The sequence below is a fragment of the Rattus rattus genome, chromosome 3 (genome assembly GCF_011064425.1).
Source record: "Rattus rattus isolate New Zealand chromosome 3, Rrattus_CSIRO_v1, whole genome shotgun sequence".
NCBI classification, from domain to species: Eukaryota; Metazoa; Chordata; class Mammalia; order Rodentia; family Muridae; genus Rattus; species Rattus rattus.
In genome coordinates this window covers 14913326-14936343 of record NC_046156.1, presented here as the reverse complement: position 1 = coordinate 14936343, position 23018 = coordinate 14913326, and the positions used below count along the sequence as shown (strand labels likewise).

At 44.6% G+C, this 23018-nt stretch overlaps 1 protein-coding gene across 1 annotated transcript; it reads right to left on the bottom strand.

Moving 5' to 3' along the window:
• Positions 1-20855: 20855 nt before the first annotated feature.
• LOC116896176 (sorting nexin-6-like) lies at positions 20856-22434 on the bottom strand. The gene has a single exon (XM_032897214.1). It carries the CDS (start codon positions 22411-22413, stop codon positions 21193-21195), a length of 1221 nt encoding a protein of 406 aa, XP_032753105.1. The 5' UTR covers positions 22414-22434; the 3' UTR covers positions 20856-21192.
• Positions 22435-23018: the final 584 nt, after the last annotated feature.

Below are 23018 nucleotides of genomic sequence, written 5' to 3'. Positions count from 1 at the left end.
ACTGGAGTGGACTTTCGAAACCTCAAAGCCCACCCCAATAACACACCTATCCCAATAAACCCACACCTCCTAATCCTTCCCAAATAGTTCCACTAATTGGGAATAAATTTTTAAATATATGATCCTTTGGGGACCATTATTGCCCCCCCCCGGCACCCCTCTAACCTAGAAACTCACTTTTCCCTTTGTAAGCTTGGGTCATTCCGAACTGGTAAGGTGTTCAACCACATCCAACTCAGACTGTTTTTTTGTCTCTTAATACTTGACCATGTCTGCATCCAAGTGCTCTCCTTCAAGAACTTGAAGGTCTGAGGGTGGTTAGTTACCTAGGAACTGGTAACATAGAGACTGACAGCAGTAGGCTTCCTGTGAGTGATCTTAGGATCAGTATCCAGAAAAGAGCTATCATTCAAAATGGATGCAGTCACAGCAACGGCCTTAGCTAGCACTCATTCTAAGAGGCTCTTTAGCTGCCCTGAGCCTATGGAGTTCACTTTAAAATAACAGACAGGGGCTGGAGCAGAGCCTCAGTGGGTACACTGCTGGCAGGCAAGCAGAAGGATATGAGTTCAATCCCCAGGATCCATTTAAAATCCCAACAACTCTTGTTTTGTTTTGTTTTTTTAAATCTCAGTTGTTCAATTTTACCAACGAAGACTCGGGAGCCAGATGCCGGGGTGAAAGCCTGCTAGCTTAGAGAGGCAGAGAAAGAACCCAGCTGACCTTCCTCCTCAGCCCACAGCCCAAAAGGAAAAGGAAGCTCTCTTTCCTCACATTAACTCAAAAATCCTTCAAACTCAATATCCCTCCCTCCTACTTCCTGTGCATCTCTCTGTCCTTCCTCCTGTCTTCCTCTGACTCTATTGCTTTTCCTATGTTCACTCCCTGTCAACAGGTTGTTTGTTCCACCTCTGGTTGACTTTATTTAATCCTGTTTACAATGAACAGAGAGCTCTTGGATTAAAGGTGTCTGCTAGGGCTGAGCCATACCACAGCTAGAAACAGTTTTGTTTTTTGTTTTTTCCCAGTAAGTAACACAATCTCAGGGGTCACTGTGAGATCAAATATTCTGCAACAAATAACAGTACCACCACACCCATAATCCCAGTGGTGGGAAGGGAGAGACCGGAGGATCCATGGGACATATTGGCCAAACAAAGTGAATGACAGGTCTAGAGACCCTGTCTTCAAAACACACGGTTAGCAGAGATTGAGGAAGATATGTGACATGAACCTCCAGCTTCCACAAGAATGTACACAGATACGTGCAAACACCCCCAACTCCACATCAAGACAAAAACAAACCCAGAAACAACAACAATACAAAAAAACCGGGCCAGGCAGGCATTGGCCTTGATTGGCTCCCGGAAGAAAGGTCTTCAGAGTAGGTCCCTACTGAGAGCTAAGAGCTGAGGGCAGGGGAGCGCAGTTCTGCAGGGGCAGCTGGTCAGTGAGTGTCCTGTGGGTTTGTTTACCTCAGGCAGGACCCAGAAGCTGCAAAGACATTTTTAGAATTTATTTGAGGAGCTATATGCCCGGCTGAAACTTTTTATTGCTGGGGGAGAATGGAAAACTATATAGTAAAAGAGAAATCTTTTTTGCAACATCATTCAAAACTCCTATAACTCTATTGTCTATACAAAAGCACCGCTTTAGAGCTACATAAGCCGGACTTAAAGTTCAAGCGTGAGAATAAATGTATGAGAATAGCCAAGAAAAAGAAAAGGAAAACACCCAAATAGTCTCAGGTACCAAAATACTCCAAAGGCCTGTGAATTAGAACAATATGGTCTTGGCAGGGGAATAGACAAATAAGTCATTGAAATGGAATAGAAAAGGCAGAAATAGCTTCGAGGCGGGACTGCCATCCCCACAGCCTGCACAATAGCCCTGTATCAGTGGTTGACAGACAGCATCTCCCCTGCCTGGGTTCAGCCTGTGGTGTTTTAACTGCATAGTTCGCAAATGCCCCAGATACTAGGACACGCAGTAAGTTAGTATATACAAAAGGCTACACTTTAATCTGTCTCTTAAGGAGGGCCTATTCTCCACCAAATAACTCATTCTACATGTGGTAAAAGAAGGCAAGAGATGGCTGAGACTATGTCTTAGGTGTTCGTTGCACAAACGTGCATGGGGAAATGCACATGTTAGTTAGTAGGCTCAACTGAGCCATTCTGCTCCATGCGCGTGTGCTAGTGTTTGAAAACATCGTGCTGTATAAGTATATGGAGTTGAGGAGATGGCTCAGCACTAAGCACACTTGCTGTTCTCACAGAGGACCTGAGTTGGTTTTTCAGCACTCGCACAGGAGCTCAGGTGTGGGGCACACATGCAGGCAACCTCGAAAGCACATACAATTAAAAAAAATATTTTTTTAAAAAGTAAATATGTATGATTTGCCCATTAGTAAGCAGTAAAGAAATGTAAGCATGGATAAAAGGACTTTTTAGCAGAAAACAAGTCCTGAAACAATAAAAGGAAAGATAGAGAACTACTCGGATATGAAAAGGATTACAGTGTGTTTAAGTTAGGGTCTTAACTGCTGTGAACAGACACCATGGCCAAGGCAACTCATAAAAACAATATTTCACTGGGGCTGGCTTACAGGTTCAGAGGTTCAGTCCATTATCATCAAGGCAGGAACATGGCAGCATCCAGGCAGACATAGTGCAGGAGGAGCTGAGAGCTCTACATCTTCATCTGAAGGCTGCTAGCAGAACACTGGCTTCCAGGCAGCTAGGGTGAGGGTCTTACAGCCCACACCCACAGTGACACACCTACTCCAACAAGGCCACACCTTCTAATAACTCCTTGGCTGAGCATATACAAACCATCACACAGTGTGAGAAAAATACAGCAGCTAATTCAATAGATAAATGATAGCTTGGGAGAAGGTTTTGCCTTTTTAATACAAAGTTTCTCTCGGTAGCCCAGATTGGCTTGGAAACTGCTTTGCTTCCAATATCCAGCAATCCTCCTGCCTCAGCTTCCAAAGTGAAGGACTTCAGGCCTGAGCCATCAGAGCATTGTTTGTTGAGACATTGTCTCCTCTATCCCAGGCTTTCCTCCGACTCACTGTGCAGCCAGGGACGAACTTTAATTTTTCTATCTTCCTCTTCACCTCCAAGTGTCCTTATTACTGGCAAGCACCTCCGGGCCTGGCTTTCTGTACTGCTGGGGACGAAACCCAAGCTTTCTAAACGCTCCAGCCCTACTGAACCGCATCAGCTGAGAGTGTCCTCGGCACTGGTGGATTTTTCTCTTGAGTTCATTCCTATGTAAACTTCTGTTATCCAAGTTGAAACCGTGACCATTAGAGACAAGCTAAGTAACTGCCTAAACACTGGAGCCTTGCTAGCTGCAGAGGACAGTCACTGACGTCAGGGGCGAGGGGTGGGGTTAGGGGCGGGGTCGTTCTACATCCCTGGGCTTCCTCACTCCAGCCCCCACCCCGCCCCAATTACAGCAGTCCTTCCCTTCCTTCTGCAACATCTTTGCGCTCTTTTTTCTGTAGGAGGCTCCAAGTCACCCTTCTTAGGTATTTAGTGTGTATCAATGTATCCCTTTCCCAGTGACCAGGAGTTTTGTAAAGTCTGGACTCAGCAGCCCTTTTGGGGGTCGCCTCTCTCGTCCCTGGGGAAGAGTGTGGTACGGACCTTTGGATGAACGTCTGGGCTTCCAGAGCCCCAGACAGCTCCCGTTCTTCTAGACCAGTGGTTTTTCAGTCTTGCTGCGGCCTTTACTACAGTTCCTCACGTTGTAGCGACTCCCAACCATAAAACCATTTCGATGCTACTTCATAACTGTAAACTTACTACTGTTATTAAGTGTAAGGGAAATATCTGATATGCAGGACATCTGATACGCGACTCCTGTGAAAGGGTCGTTCCACCCCAGAGAGAACCACAGCTCTAGCTTCCCGACTCATTTTCTCCTGGGCACAGTCATTTTCTCTCTGATTTAGTCCACATCAAGAGAGAGGAACATTCATGGCGCTTCAAAAATGGAGTCTGCAGTAACTCCCGAATTGTGAAACATCGGCCTTGCTTTGCCACACAGTCCAAACTGCTGCTGAAGGGCCGCAGAGACCTTCAGTCTCTGGTGATGCAACCGCTGCGAGCAAACAATAGCTGCTCTAGTCAGGATGAGAAGAGATTTGCATATGTCTGACTGACTACTAGAAAGCAAAGAATTGTGGTCTATCTTTCCTTAAGAAACGCTATTTTCCACAGCTCTCGGTCATGATTGGTTATCTGCACATTTTCAAACCAGAGATTTTTTTTTTTTCTTTTCGTGGCTTGGAAAATTGGCCCTCTGCAGTTTCCTTATTGACAGGAGCTATCAGGCTTCCCAAGAGGGTCTTATCTGCCAGCAACAGCCTTTACTGCCAAGCTACCAGACAGGTTCAGTGGGATTACATGGCTGCCTGAGTGCTGCAGGCCAGGTGGGGTGAGCTCCCTCCCGCTTTCTCCTTTCAAGGCCTGCAGGCTTTGACCTGTAAGTAGGTGCCCAAACTGTCTAATCTGTCACACAAATATGCCTGAGCAGCAGTAGTAATGCCCTTTATTATTACGTGGCTTAGCATTGCTCCCAAGGCACCACACATTAAGAGTTGCTTGTATAAATGGCTGTACTGGAAGCTATGCCTGGTATTTCTATAAAACTCCTTCAAGACATGATCTAATGATTCAACTTATTTATAGCAACCAATAGGAACAAGGTCTTTCCTATATCGCCAGCTCCCTAGAGCAGCCCTAAAATAACAAACTAACAAGAGCCCTTGACAGAAGCCAGTGACCTTCCGTCTGGATTCAGGCACTCGGAGCTGGAAGGGTTGGGTTTTATTCCTTTGAGAGGTCCCCTCCCTTCTCTGCTCATGGTGACCGATGTTTTTAATTCTGGTGTCAAAAAACAGATTTCAGATTTCAGTTTGTTCTTGATAGTGTAGAGAACTGTTTTCTTTTTCTGTCTTCTTAAAAAAAGATTTATTTATTTATCTTAGGTATGCGAGTACACTGCCGCTGTCTTCAGACACACCAGAAGAGGGCATCAGATCCTGTTACAGATGGTTGTGAGCCACCATGTGGTTGCTGGGAATTGAACTCCAATCTCCCGAAGAGCAGTCAGTGCTCTTAACCGCTGAGCCATCTCTCCAGCCCTAGAGAACTGTTTTCATTCTGTGAAACTGAAAAAAAAAAAAGCCATAAACTCAGCATCATCTTTGACATTGACCATGATAGAATGAATTCCTAAGCAACTGTTACCCACTTTGTATAGCTAAGATCAAGGAAAACTGGCTAGAAAGTTGGAAGTTATATTTAAGTATAAATTCTTACTATGGAGGGCATTTAGCAGGATGCCTGGGGTAAAGGGTATTAGAAGAAATAGTGGAACTTTTATATCAAATCACATAGCTATTTTAAATGTCACCTATACTTGGTACTTTCTGGCGACAAAGTCCTCTCGGGAAGAGCATTCGTCCCCTCCAGAAGGGAGCAAGTGACAGCTGGTTCTATCCAACCCTAGCGACATTCAGTTCGTTATCCCAAATGATAAGGACTCAACATACTTGACTCATTAGCGGCAGCTCAGTTCACGTACTAATGTTAGCACCACATAAAGTCAAGCAGGCCTTAACGACGACTCTTACTCCAAACATATTTAGCATTTACAGTACTTGGCAACATATATGTGCTTCCATAGAACTAGATCTATCATGTACCCGATAATTAAATAGCTGGTTTGGGGGTGTTTGATTTTGATTATTGCTTTTTAAGACAAAGTGTTACTCTATGTCTTAGACTGTAACTCATAGTGGTCCTCCTGTCTCAGCTTTCCAAGTGTGATGCATCTAGTTACATATGCCAAGTTAAAACAAAACAAAACAAAACAAAACTGTTTGCTTTGGCTTTTTCTGGGGCAGGAGCTCATATAACTCTGATATGTAGCAGAGGATATCCTGATTCCCTGCCTCCACCTTCCTTGTCCTTGAACTATAGAAAGTGATTAGCTTGTTTTTTAAAAGATTTATTTATTTTATGCATATGGGTATAACATAGCTGTCTTCAGACACACCAGAAGAGGGCATTACATCCCACTACAGATGGTTGTGAGCCACCATGTGGTTGTTGGGATTTGAACTCAGGACCTCTGGAAGAGCAGTCAGTGCTCTTAACCTCTGAGCCATCTCTCCAGCCCCCATAATTAGCTTTTTAAGGATATTTTTTAGTGGCCCAGAGTCAGGTTAAAAGAACTTTATAACATTATGTATTCTTTTAGGGGGCGATGGCTGTTGTTGTTCTTGTTGTTTGGTTTTTTGAATCAAGGTTTCTCTGCATAGCTCTGGCTGTCCTGGTACTCTGCCTGCAGAGCAGGCTAGCCTCCAACAGAGAGAGTCTCCTACCTCTGCCTCCCACATGGGCCATCGTTGCCCAACTATAATTTCCTTATTATTAACTCCTGAGATGGAGCGCGTTAACAAGCATTGTCTAGTTGTCAGACAGAGGGAAAAACACTGTTAGAATTTTAATAACAAATGAACAAATTTGAAACACGTTGATTTATAGCAACCTGAAGCAACCAATGCTCTGCTTGTTCTAGAGTAATAACCCTGAGGTTCAGAAACGCTCCCTTTTATTGCCAGCTTGGTTTTTGTGGTTTTGCAATTTTTTTCCTCTTAGTCTTTATTCATTTGTTTTCCAAACCATTGCCTTTTAATCTCTTTTTGTATTCATTTATTCATTCTTTCAACAGTTATTGGCTATTTGTCAGACCCTGAGAATAGAAAAAAACTCAAAAAGACAAAAAAACAAAAAAATCAAACCCAACAGTATTTGAACCAAGTCTTGAGAACAAGCAAGGATCTACCTATGTTTGTTCCCTATGTTCCCAGTGTTCACATATTAGTGGGACAGACAGACAGTCAATTTATCAATAACAAAATAAAAGAACATTATAGTGTATCATACCTGCTGTGACCAGTCTTTGAGTCACTACAATGACATTAGAGACACATCCTGAAGCAGGAACAAGAGCCAGCCCGGAAGTCTCTTCCGAGGCGACGAGCAGGAAACCCTCTGGCAGGTTCAAGAGGTAGAAAGGTAACCAGCATGGCTGGAGGGTGTCTTGACTTCTCTCCCTGTTTCCGGGTTTCTGGCAAAAGAAACTTCCGGATAGAGCATTCACAGTGCTCACAGTTCTAGGGTGCAGCCATTGTTGGCCAGGCGGTCAAGGCGGCAGGAGACTGAAGCAGCGGCTCGCTCGGTGTCTGAGGAAGCAGAAGGCAGTGAGTGTAAGCCCTTGCTCCGCTCCTTTTCCACTCAAGGGGTTCAGAATACCAGCCAGGAAATGGTGCTGCTCAGGGTGGGCTGGTCTCTCACCTCAACTGAGGAACTCAAGATAACCCCTCACCCTCAGGTACGGTCAAGCTAACCTTTAAGAGAAGGAAAGGATGCCTCAGGGAGAAGAACGATCTGAGTGTCCCAGTGCTGCCCCTCCCCTACCCCCTCCGGTTCCTCTGTGGAAATCCTAGCCCTCAGTGTGTTGGTGTTAGGAAGTGGGACTTTTGAATGGGATCCGAGTCCCATTCATGAAAAGAGACCCAAAGGCTAGCTACACAGCTTAGTGAGTAAAGGCGCTTGCTGCTAAGCCTGACAGTCTGAGTTCAAATCCCCGGAATCCACACGGTAGAAGGAAAGAATCGACTCCCCAGAGTTGCCCTTTCCTCTGTCCTCCACACACACCCAGTGGCCTGTGCACATACACACACACAAAAAAAAATGTAATTAGGAAATAATTCAAAATGAACAAAGTCCACGAGTGGCTCCTGACCCATCTACCACGTGTGGACCCAGGAAGTACGGAGCGTGAACCGGAAAGCAGTCCCTCTCCTGACCGCAGCCCTACTGCCACCTTGGTCTTTAACCTCCTAGCCTCGGGAACTGTTACTTGTCAGGCACCAGTATGGGTTTTTATTTTCTGTTTGTTTGGTTTTGTTTTTGGCAGCCAGAACAGATTGAACCAGTAATGACGAAGAAAAGATGGTGGCAGTCACATCCTGTGGGCCCATAGGCAGAGCTCAGGAATTCAGAATGTGCTCTGTAAACACCAAGACTCTAAAAGGCCTGAGATGAGGAGGGTCAGGTGAGCGTGGAGGGGGGAGACGTTCACCATAGAGAAATGCTACTTTTTTTTTTTACCCTGCTTTAATTTTTAAAAAAATTAAAAATTTAAATTTACTTTAAAATTTACATCCAGATCATATCTTTCTCTCCCTCCTCTTCTCTCCTCTCCTCCCAGCCCCTCCCTCCCATCTCCCCTCCCCCATCCTCCCTTTCTCCTCAGAAAAGGGAAGGCCTCCTATGGATATCAACCCACCTTGGCATAACAAGTTGCAGTAGGACTTGGTGCATCTTCTTGTGTTGCCGATTCTTAACAAGGACATCTGCCTGCATACCTTTAATCCCCGCACCCAGGAGGCAGAGGCAGGCAAATCTCTGAGTTCAAAGCCAACCTGATGTTCAGAGAGAGTTCCAGGATGGCCAGGGGCACACAGAGAAATCTGTCTCAAACCCCCTCCCCCTCAAAAAAATACAAAGACAGCAGCTGTGATGAGCCTCACCTTTAGAAGCTTGTGTTGAACCCCATAACTAAATCAAGCAGCCTTTTGAACGGAAAGAATGTTACTAGTCAAAAAATTAAATGACGGCCCCAGTGTTCAAAGCTTTGGAACTCTGTAGGGTGACAATGAGACCAAGCGGAATGAACTGACTACAAGCCAACGAGCCGGGTAAGCAGCTTCAAGGGCCACAAAGGATGCTGTCCCCTTTCTTTTCTCTGGATGTTAAGGCCTAGGTAACTGTTGCCTGTCCAGCCAGCCATTCTGCGCTCTTACTAATGTAGAAGGAAACTTTCTCATGGGCTGCTCCTAGAAAACTTTCTCATGATCGAGTTGATGGTATATTCTGTTCTGTGCTTCCATACTCTTAAAAATTAACCACAGTAGGAGTTGATTACGGACTTCAACCACCTACCTGTTCATATAGTTAGTAACAATAAACTCGGACCCAAACCAACCACCAGGCAGCACTTCCTGTACTTGTGTATGTGATTTTATGATTTTTTTTGCTTTTATAAGCTGCCCCTGGGATGGACCCCAACATGGGAGGGACACCTGCACCTATTTAGAATAAGACTTACATTTAATTTCCTAATACCTCCCTCGGAATTGACATCCTCCTTGGCATATAGACATGGAGGTGTAACTGACATCCTGGTTGGCAGGTTGAGACATGACTATTAGACAAGGCAAGTCCCCTGCCACAGCTGAATACCCCAGCCAATGGGAGCAGGATAAGTCTACAAAGACGTGTTCCCTAAATCCTGATTGGTGACCTAGCTTGGTACAGAAGTTTATGGATTTCATTCGAGGCTTGAAAGCCCTAGAGAATCTTGACTCAGGGTTGCATCCTGCTCCTGAGTTTGATCTCGGGCCTCGATGGATCAGTCCTGGGGTGAATCCTCAATAAAGTATCCCTGTCTGACTGAGATCATGTTCCTGTGGTTTGTGAGGTGACTCCTGGACCCCAACGGTGGAATTGGAAAATCATTGATTTTATTGATAAGGAATCAGAAGTGCCTGCCCCTCTACAGAGTAATTACTCACAGTGGGAGCAGTCATCAGGTGCAAGAGTCCTTCCATATTAGACAAACAATTTTGTTATGTCTAGGATTTAGAAGAAATTCGAGAGAACTCTTTCATTGTGTATTTCCCGAGTCCTTCTCTCTTTAAGCGAGCTGAACTTCATTCGATCCCGAGTTAATCACCCCACTGGTATATGGGTCAGTATCTGTTCCACATTTCCCAGGGGGAGGTTCTGACGGGGCTGCTTGAGTCGTCTTTCTGGCTAAGTCATCTTCCTAATTCCTCTTGTCTGTCTGTCTTGGCCTATAGTTGACCTTATTCACACATGTTCCTGACTCCTCTGTTTCCCCAGGAGCAGCGGTGGAATGTTTGCGTGGAGAATTAGTTTATCGTTTGGCTCATTCTTCTGTTAACATAATACGAGGGAATGCAGTCCTTGCTTCTCTTCAGCCTTGACAGGTCTTGGCAGTAATTGCTACTTACTTCATTGTGATTTCCATTACGGGGAAAGCACTCACTCTGCCTGTCACTCGCAGCCTGTCTCAGCTCTTCTTCCTCTCTGTAGCCATCTCACCTGGCGGTTGACTTCATGTTGTAGTTGAAGCAGACAGCTTGCTGTCCCCGAACTATTCCTCTCTGCTTTTGTACATGCTATTCTGCTAGGGTGGATTCCTCTGTCTCCCTTCCCCCTCCCTTACTCTCCTCCAACCTCCCCAGCCAACATTTTGCTGCTGCTTCCTATCCCAATTCAATTGGAAACCCTTTCATCATAATCTGACTTCTCAATGGTCCTTTCACCCAAGACTCTGAACTAACCTGTTCAGATTTCCTAAAGACAGCAGACAGAAGCCGAGATCCAGCAAAGGAGAAAGCCTGTGGCTATCATTGGAAGAAAAGGAAGTCAGCTGTTTGGAGAAGGAACAGGATAGAGAGAAAGGGAAATCTCAGCCTAGAAACCAGTTGAGGTTTGGTATAGTGACGCACACCTTTGATCCCTGTGCTTGCAAGTCAGAGGGAATTGGACGTCTGAGTTCAAGTTCACCCTGGTCTATAGACTGAGTTCCAGGAAAGCCAAAGCTACACAGACAAAACCTGTCTCAAAAAAGAAAAACAACAAACAAACAGAAAAACTAAGGAAGGAAAGAAGAGGAAAGGAAAGAAAAGAAAAAAAGAAACCAGTTGTAGTTTTTGCTATGAATTCTAAAGTCACTTACCAATTTTGAGAGGGGAAGGCACACCCTGTTTCTCTGAACTATGAGGGTAAGGAAGAGGATAAAGGATTTAGTGCTTGATGCAGAACTGATTTTCCAAAGATGTTAGTATTTCTTCACGGTGTTGGAAGAGAACCAAATGACTGGTCTACATTGCCTACTGGTAGAGACAAACTCTGGCAAGGTCCATGTGCTCAGTTGGAAACAAGTACTCATCAGGTAGGAGAGGGTAAGGACACTTCTGAGCTGCGGACCATGGAGGGAACTTGGGCAGTCACTATATAAGGGCCTGGGATACTGGGGATATCAAAGGTGAAGAACAGGATCTGAGGAACTCCTCCTAGTCACAGCATGGCCCAAAGGAACTGGGTGTGAATCCAAAACAAAGAACTAGAAAAAGTTGAGCGTGTTTGCTTAGCCAAGATCTTATGGTTTCCTTAGTCCACTGGCGTGTGGCCAGAAATAACATGGGCCTCACCAGGCATGCTGGAGGCAACGACTTCACCTTCTGCTAGGTAGCAGACACAGCCTGAGAGTGAACCTCCTGGGTCTGGAGATCTACTAACGAAAAGAGTTTCTTCTTTCCTTTCTTTTCTTACTTTTCTTTTCTTTCTTCCTTCCTTCCTTCCTTCCTCTTTCTCTCTCTCTTCCTTCCTTTCTTTCTCTCTCTCTTTCTTTCTCTCTTTCTCTTCCTTTCTTTCTCTCTCTCTTTCTTTCTTTCTTTCTTTCTTTCTTTCTTTCTTTCTTTCTTTCTTTCTTTCTTTCTTTCTTTCTTTCTTTCTTTCTTTCTTTCTTTCTGTGTAGCCTTACTGTCTGAAACTAGCTCTTTAGACCAGGCTTGACCTCTAACTCACAAAGATCTGACTGCTTCTGCCTCCCAAGTGCTGGGATTAAAGGTCTGTGCCATGCCCCCCCCAACCCCCAATTCCTCCTTGTATGCCTCCAAGATTCTGTAATTGTCATGTGAGTCCTGTGGAGGTCAGAAGAGGCCATCAAATCCTCTGGAACCTCTGGAGTTCTAGAAGATTCTAAGCCACCATGTGGGTGCTGGGTACTAATTCAGGTCCTTTGTAAGAACAAGTGCTATTAATTGCTGACCCATCTCCACACCCTTAGCACCTGACCTAGTTTTGCTCTGTTCAAAAGTTTCAACCCATCAACTACAGGCTGCGTTTCTAACGGCTGTTCAGCAGCATGAGGCTTTGCGGCAGTATCCCATAGGTCCTGTGTATGGGACCTGGTGGTCAGTGTGAGATAGGTGTGGTAGAATATTTGCTGATTAGACTCAGATCTAGTTGTGCATAGCTCAGTGGTGAACCCTGACCTCTCCAGTACTTTTAAGGTCCCTACATTCCCTTGCTCTTAAGAGAAGCTGTTAATTATGGAGCTGTGCTATACTTGTCGGCAACTCCTTGCATTCGGAACCAAGCAGCAAAAAGACTAGGGAGAAATAAACAGTCTCGGTATTTCTTCCCGTTGGCTCCTACGGTGGTCTCTGTCACCATCATTGCTAGACTGTTTTGGAAGGTAGGGCACAAAATAACTGAGAGAAGCCCTGGGGATCTCGGCACTTTCTCTGAGCCTCCGACAGAGGCTCACACCCAGCTCCGTAAGAGAGTCCTCAAGGGGCTTCCTTGGGAGCCATGATGGTTAGCATCGTTCTAGTTGGCAATGATTAGAAGTACAGAGGAGAGGAAAAACCCAGTTTCCCAGAACAGATCTGTGGAAGAGTTAAATTGTGTTACTAGAGTAAATTGTGGGAGGTCCTGTTCCACAGACAAGGGACAGCGAGGCCCCAAACCAGCATTCCTTTCTCCCTCCTGGCAGCGGATGTCATGTGACCAATCACCTCCTCTTCCCCCGGCTGCCATGTTTTCTCAGTCATGATGGATGTACCCTAAACAATGAACCCAAATAAACCCTCCCTTCCTCAAGCTAATTCTGTGGGGTATCTTGTCACAGTAACAGGCAAAGTAACTAATGGAGAAGCTTCCCCCTTGGGGGCGCCAGTGTCCAGTTACAGGTTTGAGGCTGCGTTCTAGTCAGGTCAAGAGCTACTGAAAGGCTCCAGACTTCCGCAATCCAGCTGTTGTTCTTTCTTTAGGGGTTGCGCACATACCAGCGAGGCCTCATAACTGAGAGATATCCAGAACACTCCGAAGCCCAGTTTATTATTTCATACTGAACTTGTCATGACTACATTCTGGGGCACGTATCCAGACCTGTGGGTGTACCTTCAGTTTTCATTGCTACATTTTATCGTAAAGATTTCTCCTGTTTTCTCCCTGTCTGTAGCATGTAGACTAAATATAACTGTGATTCATGTATTAAACATGCATCCATTTAACTTACTCCTGCGGTAAACAGAGACATAAAACTTCTCATGCCTCTAGGCAGTCTTGACTTCAGCACTGAACTTTGTTAGGAGCCGTGTTCCCTCTTTATTTGAACAATCTTTGGGCATGTAATTATGAGGTTGCCGACTGGTGTGCATAGCTTTTTTTTTTTTTTTTTTTAAGGTTTCAGATTAGTGAGTGTCTACTCCATTTAAAGTAAAACATTTCCCTTCCCCCATCCCCAGAATTCCTGATAGAAATGGCATTCCTGTTGGGTCACTAAGTTATAATTTTTTTTAAAGATACATATTAGATAAAATATAGTAACAATAAAGCGCTATGTTCTGAGGTAATTATTCTTCATTACCAGACTATTATTTTAATACTACTAATGATATTGTTGAAGCATTTAAGAACATGTTTTCCCAGCAGCAACTGCTCATGGGAAGAATGCACTTCAGTAATTACGCTTGTGTGTGTGTGTGTGTGTGTGTGTGTGTGTGTGTGTGTGTGTGTCCAGGTGGTTGCATGAAGTGTTTTGCTGTTTGCTTGGTTTTGCTTTCCTCCCTGTCTAAGTTACATCTATGCCTCAAGACCTCACTGTTACCATCAGACAATTGCTTGTAAACGCGATGGAATTTTAGAAGTGAGGGGTGGAGGTAGGGTGTGGAAGGGAATCTATGCAGTTGGTTCATTCTTGAGATAAGGTCTCTTTGTAGTCCAGGAGCCTCCTGCCTCAGTCTCTCATGTGTGATAACTGGTGAGCACCTCCATGCCCAGGTTGGGAAACTGAGGCAGGCTCTTCCTCAGGCCTGAGCAACCACCGCCTGTAAGCTTTGCTCTGTGGCTCTCAGCTTCCTCACATGAATGGGGTGATGGTCTCTTGTATTGCACTGATTTTCCTCCTCAGCTTTTGGGTGAGGCTCGGAGGTAAAGTTAAGACACCTCACTGTTCACAGCATCCCGTGCCTACATGGCTTCATGCTGAGACCAAGATTGTCATGGTGGACAAGAAAGGAACATTTGGTTATTATCATACATATTAACCTAGGGTCATAATGCTGACAGACATCTTTAAAATTATATTTAGCTACTTAATGGTTGTTTTTTTTTTTAAATTCTAGAAACAACTTCTACCCATTACTTCCTGAAGATTAGAGGTTTAAAAAAAAGTAGCAATTAGCTGGTATATCTGGTTGACCTGCCCCACAGTTGCCTATATGGCAACCTTAAGAATTCAGTGATGGAAAGACGGGTCAGAGCTTGAAAGTGGGTACTGCTCTTGCAGGGAACCTGAGCTGGGTTCTCAGCACCCATATCAACAGCTCATAACTTCCTGGAACCATAACTCCAGAGGATCCAACACCCTTTTCCGGCCTCCATGGGCGCCGTACACATGCCCATAACCATAGACAGATATACATGTAATTAGCGATAATATATCTAGGGGTGGGAGGGCTCAGTTGTTGAAAGCACTTGGCTGCTCTTCCGGAGGACATGGGTTTGATTCCCAGCACCCAAATGGCAGCTCACAACTATGTGTAACTCCAGTTCAAGAGATCCAAAACCTGGGTTCGGAAGACACTGCAATCCATTGTGGTAGACATATGTACGTACAGGACAAATACCCATTCTCATAAATTTTAAAAATAATCACTTTCTTAGCTAAAAGATGATACCAAAGAACTCAAGACAAGGATCATGGTGGTCTCTTGGTAGGTTCCCACTCCTTGGGCTAAGGAAGTTATTGTGTCCTTTTCCTAGGCAGTCTTGGATCTGTGTCCATATTGGTAGAGCATGTCTGAGTTTGGAACCCTCTGACACAAATGCAAGATCAAGTTATCTTTGAACAAATTCAACCCCACTGCCTTTTTAAAAATAGTAATGACTGACTTTTCCTAAGGGCTTTGACCTTTGTAGTGTCTGTCAGTAACCAAGATGACTCTAGCTCCTTAATTAAGAAGTCATTTGTTGGATACATAGGATTGAAGGTTTTGTTGACAAGCCAGAATGGGGAATGCGAGAGCAAGGCCAATGAGCCGAGGCCTTGAAATGGTTTGCTGTATCTAGATACATCACGGGGAACTGTCATCAGCCGGTCTCGGCGAGTTGGAGAGTCACTAGAGATACGATGCTGTCCATAATGAAGACAAAATAGATGTCCCCAAACCTCCCCTTGGATTTATTACTAACATGGGAAGGAATTTCATTGCTGGGTGAACTGGATAGCAAACCTGACAAGAAGGTACGGAAATGTGACTTGAGTCTGGTGTCCAGAGCTTAAAGCCAGGTACGAAAGTATAGTGCCAAGCTCTGCGAGTTCAAAGACTAACACATGACTTCAACCTTCAGAGAAAACGTAATTCAGGAAACATCTCCTTGGTGATGACTGCTTTGTCATGTGATTAGTAACTAGAGATAGAATTTTCAGCACAAAGAAATTGTCTGAACCTCCCGGTGTGGCATTGACATTTTACTCAAATATAAACAAAAGCTAAATGTTTCGTTCTTCGAATCTGTTAACTATAGAAAACAAGTTATTTCGCTACTTTTAAAATTAACTAGTTTGTGGCCCGGAGAGATGGCTTAGCGGTGAAGAGCACTGGCTGTTCTTCCAGAGGTCCTGAGTTCAATTCCCAGCAAATGGTGGCTCACAACCATCTGTAATGGGATCTGATGCCCTCTTCTGGTGTGTCTGAAGACAGCTGCAGTGTACTCGCATACAGGAAGTAAATAAATCAATCTTTTTTAAAAAAATCTAAAAAAAAATTGTAAAAGGCACGAGAGGCCAAATTGGAAATGTTTAAAAAATTAGCTAAATTTGTTTATTAAATGTGTGTGTGTGTGTGTGTGTGTGTGTGCTTGTATGCTCACGTGTACATGTTCAAGCTTTCATGGCGCTTGTGTGGAGGTCAGAGGATATTCTTTTTTTTTTTTTTTTTTTTTTTCGGAGCTGAGGACCGAACCCAGGGCCTTGCGCTTGCTAGGAAAGCGCTCTACCACTGAGCTAAATCCTCAACCCCATCAGAGGATATTCTTGTCTCTCTCGTGGACTACATGACGTGTACATGACGTGTACCTAGACCTAGTCAGTCCCCTGCAGGTTCTCTTTCCTGCGTCCATCCCTCTGTTGAATGCTTTGAGTACAGATGCGTGCCATCCTTCTAGATTTCTATGTGGGTTGTGTCCAGCTTTTTATGTGGTTTGTGAGGCCCTGCTAAGCCGTCTCCCGAGGTCATGAACAAGTCACTTTAAAAACCTGGTGAGCTGGTGAGACAGCTAAGCTGGTAGAAGTACTTGATGCCAAGTGTGGTACTTTGAATAAGATTGGTTCTCAGAGACTCGTGCTTGCTTAGGAAGTAGCACTAGGAGTGTGGTCATGTAGGGGTAGGCGTGGCCTTCCTGGAGGAAGTACGTCACTGGGGGATGGGCTTTGAGGTTTTAGAAGCTCAGACCGAGCCCACTGGCTCTCTGTCTCTTCCGGCTGCCTGCTGGTCTGGATGTAGAACCCTCAGCTCCTTCTCCAGCACATGTCTGCCTGCACGATGACAATGGGCGGAACTCTGAACCTGTAAGCCAGCCCCAGTTAGATGCTTCCCTTTATAAAAGTTGCTATGGTCATGGTGTCTCTTCACAGCAATAGAAACTAACTTAGACACCAAATCTGGTGACCAACATGGTTGAAGAAGAGAACCAATTCCTGTAAGCTGTCCTCTGATCAACATGTGTGCAAGTCCTCTGATCAACATGTGTGTAAGCTGTCCTCTGATAAACATGTGTGCAAGCTGTCCTCTGATAAACATGTGTGCAGGTCCTCTGATAAACATGTGTGCAAGCTGTCCTCTGATAAACATGTGTGCAGGTTCTCTGATCAACATGTGTGCAAGTCCTCTGATCAACATGTGTGCAAGCTGTCCTCTGATAAACATGTGTGCAGGTCCTCTGATAAACATGTGTGCAAGCTGTCCTCTGATAAACATGTGTGCAGGTTCTCTGATCAACATGTGTGCAAGTCCTCTGATCAACATGTGTGCAAGCTGTTCTCTGATCAACATGTGTGCAAGCTGTCCTCTGATCAACATGTGTGCAAGCTGTCCTCTGATCAACATGTGTGCAAGCTGTCCTCTGATCAACATGTGTGCAAGTCCTCTGATCAACATGTGTGCAAGTCCTCTGATCAACATGTGTGCAAGCTGTCCTCTGATCAACATGTGTGCAAGCTGTCTTCTGATCAACATATGTGTAAGTTGTCCTCTGATCAACATGTGCGCAGGCTGTCCTCTGATCAACATGTGTGCACGCTGTCCGGTCCTCTGACCAAGATGTATGTACTGTTTCATGCTCACATGTGCTGTCACACACACAATAAGGAAAAAGTATCATTTAAAAATTAAACACAAAAGAACACTTACTCATATATGCTTCTTTATAATAATCTTCTAATTATAACCAGAAAAAATTAAAGGAAACACTTTCCCCCAGACAGTTAATTTTTTTCTAAAACTATGTAATATGTAACTCCTTCCCCTTTAACAGTCCTATAGGGGAAGAATGTAAAAAGATAACGATTCTCTCAGCAAAGATCTTTTTGCTCATGAGTGGGTGAACTGGGTGAAGTTCTTCTGTTGTTTTTCTGTTTGTTTTGTTTTTCCTAAAGCACCTGATTCTAGCAAGGCCTGACAGAGGCTGTCTCTAAAGGCCGAGTGGTGGATTGAGAGACTGTGGGGTCAGAAACGTCTTACTGTTGATTTAATTTGTTAATCTAGATTTAAATTCTTTGGTAATTGATGAATTCCATTTCGAGCAGCCTCTTGCACTTATAAATTGAATATAAAGAATTGAAAGCCCAGTGAAAAGACTGGCGTTTAGGATGCTTGAGGGTGGGGCTCACTTTTATGGTAGTGGGGACAGAAAACTCAGTGGCTTTAGGAATATAGAAATGAGATTGGTAGATTAAAAAGGAAAAACTAGGAAGTGTGTCTCCATGCTGGCTACCATGATGACGATGGATTAAACTTCTGAACTTTAGCAGGATCCCAGCTTTCCTATATAAGAGGTCATGGTGTCTTCACAGCAACAGAACACTGACTAACACACAGGTAACAGGGAGAAAAGTCACAACTCAGTGAAAGGTTGGTGGAGATAGGGACATCCATCATCAGAGAGCTGATACACCAGAGAGCAGAAGGCTTAGGGTATTTGGTGCCGCTGTGTTGGTGGACCCCTGGAATAAAGTGTTAGCCATTTGTCTAAGCTCCTCCCCACAGTTACCTGGCAACAGCCAGGTATGCCTGACTCACTATAAAAGCCAGGTATGCCCCTCCTCTCTCCTGCTCTTCCCTTCCTGCTCCCACTCTCTCCCCAAACCCTCCCCCATCCCTCCACGTGCTCATGACTGGCCTCTACTTCTCTACCTCTATACTTCTCTACTCTCTCTGCCTTTCTCTGCCTCTACTACCCTCTTAATTCCCCTCCCCATGCCCTGAGTAAACTCTATTCTATACTATAGCGTGTGGCTGGTCCTTTGGGGGAAGGGATGCTTCAGCATGGGCCCGCCGAGACCCCCTTTCCCCACACCTGACTACACCTCCATAGAACATACCCTTCCCCTCCCCTTTATCTTTCTCTAAACACATCATGAAGAACCAGTAGATCGAACCAGGGTTGAGGTTTCACCAAGTGACTAGGGCAGTAGGAAAGGGAGCGTCCGGGATAGTCCCAAGGGATATGCCCTTTGCCTTGGGGAAGCAGGAAGAAGGGAGTGGGGCTAGGTGTGGGTCAAGTGTGACTGGCGTCAGTGTCAGGAAATAGTGTGTGGAGGTGTGGTTGGTTGGTTAGCTACTTGTAACGAGGGCTAAGGTGAGACTCTGAGACTGGATTCAAGAACTCAGGGGCCCAGAGTGGTGGTGCGTGCAGGAGGATCCCTTCGACAGCCATAGTTACAAAGTGAGACCTGGTATTAAAAAGAAAGGAAGGAAAGAAAAAGAAAGAAAGGCAGGCCCGCCCAAGTATTAACTGTATCTTTATGTAGATAACGGGATCCCTTATCTACATAAAGCTAGAGATGCAGAAAATAAAAATGAAGTAGACACCGGAATGGCGCAGAGAAAGCTGTCCGTGACAACAGAAAGCAGAGAGCTGCGGGGCCTTTCCCAAAAGCAAGCAGCAGGGCAACACGTGACCCGGACAACTTAAAATGCAGGACAACCGGAAGCCCTAAACCTACTCGGGAAGTCAGCCTGGAAGGTGACTCTAGGCAGATCTCCATGAGTTTAAAGCCGGCTTGGTCTACACAGTGACACCCTGTTTAAAGTTGTTTTTTTTTTTCCCTCCTTCAATATTTTTCTTTTGCAATTTTTGAAAACAACGAGATTGTTCTTCAACTATTTTTGGTAACTTGACCGTGGAATTTTCTAACCTGAACTTGGCCGCTGAACACATTGTATGTCAGTCGGAAAAGACGGGGCGTGTCTGGAAGCCGTGCATCCAGAAGTGATGTAGGTTTTTTACAAAGACAGAACACTGGTGTGGAATTGGCTAGGTTCGTCAGGGTTCCGTGATCGGAGGCTCCGGAGCATGCGTGTGACTGGTCAGGGCAGGATTGGAGTGGATTCCATCTCGCTGCCAATATTTCCTTGTGCCACTTGAGGTCTGCCCTGGGATTCTGGCTTTGGAAACTGACTCTGAGTATTCTTGTCCTCTCTCTGCATTTGTCTGGCTTCAAACCTCTGTTACTTTAAACAGCCGCTAGGGCCTACTGTAAATGACTGTTTCCTGTTAAAATTGAAATCTATACATACTTGAAATTTCAATATAGTCTATTGAAATATACATATGTGTCTATATATGTAACAAATACATAGAATGAAAAATATATATTCCAAGAGATACAAGTTTCAAACATTCAGAAGTGAAAATTATGTGACAATGAAGCCCCCATCCAGCCTGAACTCAAAGCCTGTCTTCATTCGCCTACATTCCTCTTCTTTTTAATCATTTTGAAGTAAATCCTTGACTTCATGTGACCTTTTGAGTATTTCAATGTTTACTGCTAAAATGGTAATGAGATATTTAAAAACGATCTCATCTGACTTGGGCTCCGGGGTTCCCTCCTGCTCTCAGCACTCCAGAGGCCTGGACAGGACTGCCTCGTCTGAAGACAGCCTCAGCCACACAGTGAGTTCAAGCCCCACCTGAGCTGCATAATGAGACACTCTTCAAACAAAATGGAGAAGGGGACTAACCTGAAACCCTCAGATCATAGGGTCACAGACATTTCCCGTCTGAAACACTGTGCTAGAGGCCGGAGAGGAGAGTGAGGGGCCCAGCGTGCCTGCTGCTCTTCCAAGGTTTGGTTCTCAGCACCCAAATCAGGTCTCTCACAACCCCCTGTAGTTCCAGCTCCAGGACACCCACTCCCTCCTCTTTTCTCTGTGGGTACAGTTTGCAGTTCACACACTTGGCAACCACGCACACATTACATGTGCATAACTAAAAAGGAATCTTTAAAAGAGTGTTGGGCTGGAGAGATGGCTCAGTGGTTAAGAGCACTGACTGCTCTTCCAGAGGTCCTGAGTTCAAATCCCAGTAACCACATGGTGGCTCACAACCATCTGTAATGGGGTCTGATGCCCTTTTTTTTTTTTTTTTTTTTTTAAATCAGAAAGGCAACCTTTATCTTGCGTGAACAATGTACTGAGAATGTTAAAACTGGACGAGCGATTCCTAGGTAATAAGGCCTGGAGGCACAGAATCGCCACATACGAGATAAACACAGTTGAGACAGGCTACTTAAAGAAAGAGAGGGTTCAACTTTGGGCTTCTTGGAAGGTGGAGTGCGAGGTGGCAGGGTGAGCCCTGCTGCTCCACGGTCTCTCAGAAGAGCTGATGCACTGTGCCCGCTGTTTCTTTTGTTCCCAGTGAGCTTAGATGCCGGAGGTCGTCAGGAAAACAAACCAGATTTGAAGGCAGCCCTTTTCAACAGAAGGTGGAGTGAAGCCTATGTGTCTCCATTTAAAACCGCAAGGCAGTTCTGCAGTAGCTGGAGGTTACCCTTTGCATGCTTCAGTTCTAGTTCTGCAAGTTCCACTAAATTTTTTCTGAATGCAGCAACTCTTCTTGTCTTAAAATCTATCAGTTCTTGTTTTGCAGATTCGGATATCTTTTCAAACTTCTGACAGCACAGCTGTTGGGAGGTCTCAGCCTGCAGTACATCTTTGTTTTTTGCTCTTGCTTTGTCCAGTGCTTTATTGGCATTTTCATAGTCCACCAGCGACCTAGACCTTTGATAGAGAAGGTCCTTAGCTGCTTGAGACTCCCGCAAGTAGTACTTTAGTAGGTCAGAAAGCTTGAGGTCCTCATCAGCAGACACCCGAGCTTCTATTTTTCTTGTTTTATCAAACAGTTCTGAAACTTTGAGGAAAAACTTGCATATATCTGTGGAGTCCTGAGTTCCTAAAGCATATAGTGAAGACCCAATTCTATTGTAATCATCAGCAGCACTTTTGTGAGATCTTGTCATTCTGTCAGACTTAGCAGATGCATCCTTAACTCGGTTGTGATATTCTAGAAGGAATGTTCGTTCATGTTCAAAGAAGTCATCTACATCCTTTACTCCTGAAACAATTACTCCATCCGCTGACTTAACCATGTTTTTAAAGAAATCCTCGAGTTTTTCTTTTTTGTTTTTTCCTCGAACACTCAAATCTTGATTATATTCCAAGAAGACGTGGAAATTTAAATCTTTTCTCAAAATGGGATGCGCGGCAACACGACACAGGAACACCTCATGCATCGCAACTGTCTTCTTGAAGATTGCCAGATACTCAGCTTCCAGTTCCTGTTTCATCTTTGTGAATTCTTCCTTTGTCATTGACCCTTCCCCTTCTCCAAGCTTCTGCAGTTTTTCCCGTGAAGCATCAAAATCGGGTCTTGGTGGTGCTGGTGGGATAATGTAACCTGCATAGTCTTCATTTTCAACAAAGGAATCATGAAGCCAGATAAATTCCTCATGTTGTCGAACGACTGAAAATTCATTTTGCTTAAAATTTGGCAATGAACTCTTTGTGTGAACAGTGAATTTGACTTTATCCCTTTCACTAAGAGCGTCCGAAATGTCCACTTGTAGAGCAGCATCACTTTGGAGATCTACATTTATTGATTTAAGTCCGCGGTCTTCCTCCGAGAGGAAGTCGGGGCCGTCATCCAGGCCTTCCATCATGGCTGCTTCGAGTCCAGGTCTCGCGCAGACTCCCTGATGCCCTCTTTTAGTGACAGTGTACTCATATCTATAAAATGAATACATAAATAAATCTTAAAGAAGTGTGTGGCCAGGCGTGGCGGTTCATGCCTTTAATCCCAGCACTCATTCTGGGATAGCCAGAGCTACCTGATGAGACTGCGTCTCAAACAAACACATCAACCAACTGACCACTCGACCAAACACACGAACAAAAATAAATAAACGAACAAAAAATAAACCCAGAAAAACACCATAAAATAAAAATAACATCTGTGTGCTAATCAAATGAACTGGCATATGCTCATGATCTTAGCACTTGGACCCCGTCAGAGGCAGACGGATCAAGGTTCAAGGCCATCTTGGACTATATAAGAAGCTTGAAGCCAGCCTTATATATGCATGAGACTCTATTTCAAAACTAAGTAAATTGAACGAAAACAAAACAAAACAAAAAACTCATGACGGTTTGTCAACTGGATTGGATTTAGAATCGCCTGGGAGGGAGATCTCGAGGTGCACTTCTGGTTGAGTTGGTGAGGACATTTAAAAGAAGATTAATTTAGGTGGGAAGACTTAACCTGCAT